Source organism: Coenobita brevimanus, chromosome 73 (genome assembly GCF_032717465.1).
Source record: "Coenobita brevimanus isolate Jiangsu-jjx chromosome 73, ASM3271746v2, whole genome shotgun sequence".
Lineage (NCBI taxonomy): Eukaryota > Metazoa > Arthropoda > Malacostraca > Decapoda > Coenobitidae > Coenobita > Coenobita brevimanus.
This window is the reverse complement of record NC_137026.1, coordinates 33,062,346-33,068,345: the sequence shown is the minus strand read 5'-3', so window position 1 is coordinate 33,068,345 and position 6,000 is coordinate 33,062,346. Positions and strand designations below refer to the sequence as shown.

Genomic DNA, 6,000 nt, shown 5'->3' with positions numbered 1-6,000 from the left:
AATTAGGAGCATCCCTATTTCAGTTATGCAATCAAAGAATCAACCATCTTCCAAATTTTATCATAAGATTTTCTAATAACAGGAAAGCATAGCCAGTCTTCACTGGGCTAATGCAAGACTTGGATTATTTAAGTTTCCAAAATGTATTCAGCAGTCCTCAGAAAGATATTCATTACCCTGATTGTACAGAAGTAATAATAATACCTTACCTCATGAATGGCCTCCTCAAAGCTATGCACCATTTTTAGTCATCACTATTTACAGAATAATAAACTGCATAATGCTTAATGATGGTTAACTATATACACTACAGAATTTATATTTTATGAGTTAGGGTTCTAAAGCAGAAGAAGAAGAAAAAGAAGAGGAAGAAAAGACCCCCAAGACTAAGACTACACAACAATAACCTACATGAATCTAAATAACTACAGTACGGTACCAAACTATATGTCTGACAACAATGAATCTTACTATGAAGACACCTGCTACTTTAACCACTTTAACATGTTGATGTCCTTTTTGCTACATTCTTGCTATCTCCAGATGATTTGTTTCCAGTTTGGGGGAGATACCTGGTAGTGAAAAGGTTACTGTAGGTTATATTTAACCTCTCCAATCTGAAAGCATCACTAAGCTACATAAAAATGTAGCGGTAAAGAGATTAATGAAGGCTATACTGTATCTAACCGGTCCATTTTGAGAAGTCCCTCCTATACTACCTAAAATATTTTGTTGTAGAAGAACTATGGCTATATCTAACCCCTCCAGTTCAAAGTCTCTCGTAAACTGTGTGCAGTACAACCATCTGGTGTTTGCAAGAATAAGCTAAAAATGACATCCTCTAGTTGAAGAGGCTATGTTCCATCATGATACAGCTGTACACAAACAAATTCTGACAAGTGCACAGGAAAATGTGAGACTCATTGAGACTATGTATGGAATATCATGTCAATTCTAAGGATATCTGTAGTATACTCAAACCGGATTTTTGTCCAGTACTTAAAGCCTATACTTTTTTAAAATATTCTGTTAGTGGAAACTGATAATTAGGGATATATTTACACATATACAGAAAAATAGGAAAAATGTAAACCAATGAAAGTAACGCAAAACTGCAGGTTATTTAAGAAAATTACAGACCTCCCTACTTTAGAAAGGAAAGCAGAAAATCCATAAAACTAACGCAAAATTGTGTTACTGTATTTCAGAAAATTATAGACTTCCCTGTTATAGAAAGGAAAGTTAGCTAAGTTAGTTTATCGTGGCTGGGAATGTGCAAACAAACTGCCCTATATTTGAATAATTTTATTAAATCAACCACCAGGAAAGGCGGCAAGACGGTCGTGTAAGCAGCTATGAACAACAGTAATTTCTGAACAAGTTTGTAGCACGTGTACTCGTATTGAAGAGGCCGCTCCCCTACCAGTCCACGACGTGACCTTACACAAATTTTATACAATAAACAATATTGAAAACTGCAAAAAATTTTACTTATTTATTCACCTGTGTTCCTTAAAATACTATGACATTACACATGAAGCACCTTAGAAAACTGAACATTTCAAGAGACCAAGAAAGCTATACCTTTCTTAACACCATGAATCTGGTGATGTATTATACTAAATTATTTTTACTACTGTACCTCCAACTGATTATATTCAGCTTATAGAGGACCTCATGTAGTGAACAGGTAAATGAAGATTAACTCTCACCTCTCCAGATCATAAATTCTATCTTGACCTGAATAAAATCATCAGGACAGAATAAAAATAAACATAAAAGACATCCCCAGGCTGAATGGGTTAAGCTATAATCCAGCTAAGACTCAACTCCTCTTATAGAGATTTATTTTTCCACTCAGCAGTAGCTCAATAATGGCTTCTAATTCTTAAAATATATATTACTCTTCTTTATAGCTTAACAATAAATGAGGATGATCTGAACAGCTGGGGGGCAGCAAACTAACTGACTTAGCATCATGCCTGTACAACACTGCTACATCTAATTCGCAAGAAATTGAATTATAAAACGAAACATCTGCTCAAAGACAACAAATGGTCTAGTGTTCAGAAAAAGATAATACTACTTCAACTCCATACTCAACTCAGCCAAAACATCCATAGTTCTAGGAGATCTTATGGCATGATGCTTTACATGGCCTGATTAAACTGAAACACACATTAAACCACATTCACATTGGCACAGGAGACTGTAAAACCTCTTGGCAATTAAGTTTGCACAATACTTCTTGATATTCTCCTGTATGCTATTCATATGTGCTTAATATTGATACAATCTGCACCAACAGCATACAACAGGATATAATGCTGTAACATGCAAATTAACTGCCATGGAAGAGGCTTTACCAAGTCCCCCAAGTCAACGAAAATACAGTTTATTCATCTTGTCTATGCAGATGACAGAAGTACATGCAGTGAAAGCCAGAGTTTGCTAAGCAGCGGACAGATAGGATAAGCACGACAGGAGCAGGGGTAGGGAGGTGAAGGAGCAAAGGGGGGTTGGTGGTGAAGGAGCTGAGGGAGGGGATTAGGGGGTCAGAAGCGCAAGAGGAGAAGAGAGGAGAAGCTCAAAAATGAGAGCATCCTCCTCTACAAGTGAGCACAGGCAGTTGTCAAGGCACTTTATGTGATAGGCATGGAAGACAAAACTGTAAATCTTATGTACAAAAACAAACATTTCCTCATGGGACAGCTAAATAATTAACCCCTGAATCCGCAGACATATTCATTTGGTTTATTCTCTCGACCTCCAAATTATTTCATTCAGTTTTGAGAAGACCTTTTGTAGTGATGGGGTAAAGAAAGTAATATTTAACCCCTACAGTTCAAAAAAATCTCTACTAAACTGAAGAAAACCATCTGGGTGGAAAGAATGAGACAGAAATGACGATACTGTATCATAGGGGTTACGCAGCACAGTCGAACACAGTGCTATATTACGGTCCTATCTTCTTTTGAAACCATGTCTGACAAAAGATCACAGATATTCCCCACACTGATCTAGGAACCTCTTACAGTACTGTAAATCGGTTTTAAGTATTTACTAGCAGTGACTAGACAAAGGTCCGTGATGCTGTACACTATAATCCTTATATCTCTCTTACTAATAAGTAAGGCAGTGAGATTTTGTTGTAATTTATGCAATAATGCCCTATGCATTTCATTTCTGAACAAATTTACCACAGAAAATGAGATTTATTCTAATCCTTCAGTGCTCCGAAAAGCTAACTTTTCTTCACTGAAAACATCACAAATAAATGTTCTTTCTACAGTAGTACATATTACACAAAACATATTGTAATGATGTACATGCAACCTTCACATATCTCTACAAATAGAACATAAGAAGGACAACAATTCCAATATGAAAGAATATGAGGAACTACTGGCCATAATCTTAAAAGTGACACTACGAATGAGATGGTAAGCCCTCAACTTTTGCAGTCATTAATGAAACACATGATAAGAGGAAAGATGAGTTTGGTCTCTGTTTCATTACAGATTTCCATTTTTGTGCTTTCTTTTTCATCGCTGATGCACAGAATAAGGCTAACCATGCATTATCCCCAAACTTTTTTTTTTTTTCTTAATATTAAAATCTGTGCCACTCAATTCCCCTATCATTCCATGTTACAAGAGCAAGGTTAAGCACATCTTATCCTCACAGGTGTTTTATAAATGAGTGTCAAATTTTGGTGACTTGTCCTTCCCTCCTTGATCTACATTTAAAGAATATGGCCACAAATCCTACTGTGAGCTTACTCAGAGGAGAATCACTACAGTGTGTGTGTCTACAAATACCACCATCACCACTGAAAGAAGACTGCAGAAACCCAGACGAGCAGAAGTAGTAGACTCAACATGTCTCGGAGATTATGTCTTCTCACCTGTGACGCAGACGGTGGCACTAGTGGAGTCCATGCCCAGGGGACCCATGGCTGAACACGTGTACACTCCTTCATCATCTATGGAAAGAGGTAAACACACTTTAGAAAATTAAGAAAGATAGCATAATAATCTGCATCATCCACAGAAAACAGCTGACATGATTTAGGAAGACAGCACAGTACTGTATTTATCATCATCCACAGAAAATAACATACCATCAACAAAGATGGCATAATCTTCATCCATCCATCCATTCATCATCCAATCCTATGTCACCCCATGAGGAGCGTAGGAGCCCAGGGCTAAGCAAGTTGGTCTTGACATTTAAGATGTGAGAGAATAATAACATCTACAAAAATGGGTAGTCATGATCTTGATTTTAAAAAAATAGCATACCCTAGTATTCATCATCTACAGAAAATAGCAGATGCTGTTTGGAAAGCAACATAATGTCCTTCATCATTCATAGAAAATCAAGAGCTTAGAAAGACAGAATAATATGCGTCATCATATGCAAAAAAAAATGTACACAATTTGAAATAAATTGCAACTTCACAAAACCAGCAGATGTAGTGTCTAATCTGGCGAGACCTGTGGGATGATGGGCCTACATACCTCATTTCTGAAGACTATCAAGCAGTGAAATAATCATGCATACGTCATTCAGATTATCATTATCATCATCATCATGACCTCTGCTCCCACACAATGATGGGGCTAGACAGAAAGTACAGTACAGGTAAACCTAAATTCCCAGTCCCCCTCCAAGAAAAAAAAAAAAAAATAATAATAATATTGTACAGTAATAATAAAAGCTACTGCATCTCACCTGGCAAGACCCGTGGGATGATGAGTCTACACACGCCGTTTCTGTAGACTATCTGGTAGTGTGGACCGCTGTGAAGGATGTCGCCCCCCCGGGACCACGTGACCTGCACCGGGGGGTCTGCCTGTACCACGCATTCCAGACGCAGGGGCTCCCCGCTTGCCACCGAAAGGTCTCGCAGGGGCTGAAACAAAGGACAAATATTTTCCATACTGTTTTCATTGGCTATTTCAGAGGTTTTAGTTGTATTATGACCTGCTTCACCTACTTAATGACTTGTTTCACCTATTTTACAACCTTTTTATCTGCTCTGACTTGTTTCACCTATTATACATCTTGTTTCACATGCAGTGCATGTTTCATGATGTGTTCCATCTGTTATGAGTTGTTTCACCATTTACAACCTGTTTCTCCTGCTTTACCACTATTTCACTGTCTTGAGTACTGACACTCATTTAGTGAAGTCAGGAGATAATACTATGAATCATACCATGGACAAATAAAGTATAGTTTCTAAACCCATTAATCTTACAGTTAACTCAATCATGGAATGGTTAATTCTGCAAAATAACAACAATACACATACATACACAAAATGATTAAATGACACTACCATGATTCACCTCACACCACATACACACACAAAAAGATTAAATGACACTACCAAAAGTCACTTCACACCTGGCAAATAATAATAATAAACTAAGGTAGCCAAAAGTAAAGCCTGTAACTGAACAAAATTATACATGAGTACATTTTACAATACCTTATACCACACAGTACTGATGTCATTTGCAATAGTGCTGAATAGTCTACAATCTGAAAAACTGCATAGATTAAGAAAGCATTCTCTCCATACAAAAACCAGACTATCATCATCATCATCATCCTGATCCCAATTACTACCTGAAGTTTGCGTGAGGTAGGTTTCAGAAACAAGGAAAGAGGAAGTACGAGAGTGGGATAACTATCAATAGCGTGCTCACAGAAATGGAAGATACAATAATTAACACATTCAAGCCTTTTAGAATCCTGGCCCCACTATGTAAGTCTAACCATAGTCACACAGTCATTTCTTCAACTAGTAATTTAAAAAAGGTACCAAACTGTTGTCATTTGCTTCTCCATGCATACTTCCTCCAACTGCTTCAGTCTCCAGTAATTTTCTTACCTTCACTCTCCTAAACCATGCTTTTTCAAAGACACTAGCAGTCTCAATACAATCCTCCTGAATTCTCCAAACTTAGTCTTCTGTTTTGTATCAAA

General features: G+C 37.2%; 1 protein-coding gene across 3 annotated transcripts in view; it reads right to left on the bottom strand.

The window, feature by feature from the left end:
• Window positions 1-1,292: 1,292 nt before the first annotated feature.
• LOC145407440 (uncharacterized) overlaps window positions 1,293-6,000 on the bottom strand; it is a 296,453-nt gene continuing 291,745 nt past the window's right edge. For all 3 annotated transcript variants that reach the window (XM_080278367.1, XM_080278371.1, XM_080278368.1), the window contains 2 exons: window positions 4,738-4,918; window positions 1,293-3,985 (listed from right to left, as the gene is read on the bottom strand). In XM_080278367.1, coding sequence (XP_080134493.1) covers window positions 4,764-4,918 — 155 coding nt within the window. In that variant the 3' untranslated portion in view covers window positions 1,293-3,985; window positions 4,738-4,763. The remainder of the gene's footprint in view (window positions 3,986-4,737; window positions 4,919-6,000) is intronic.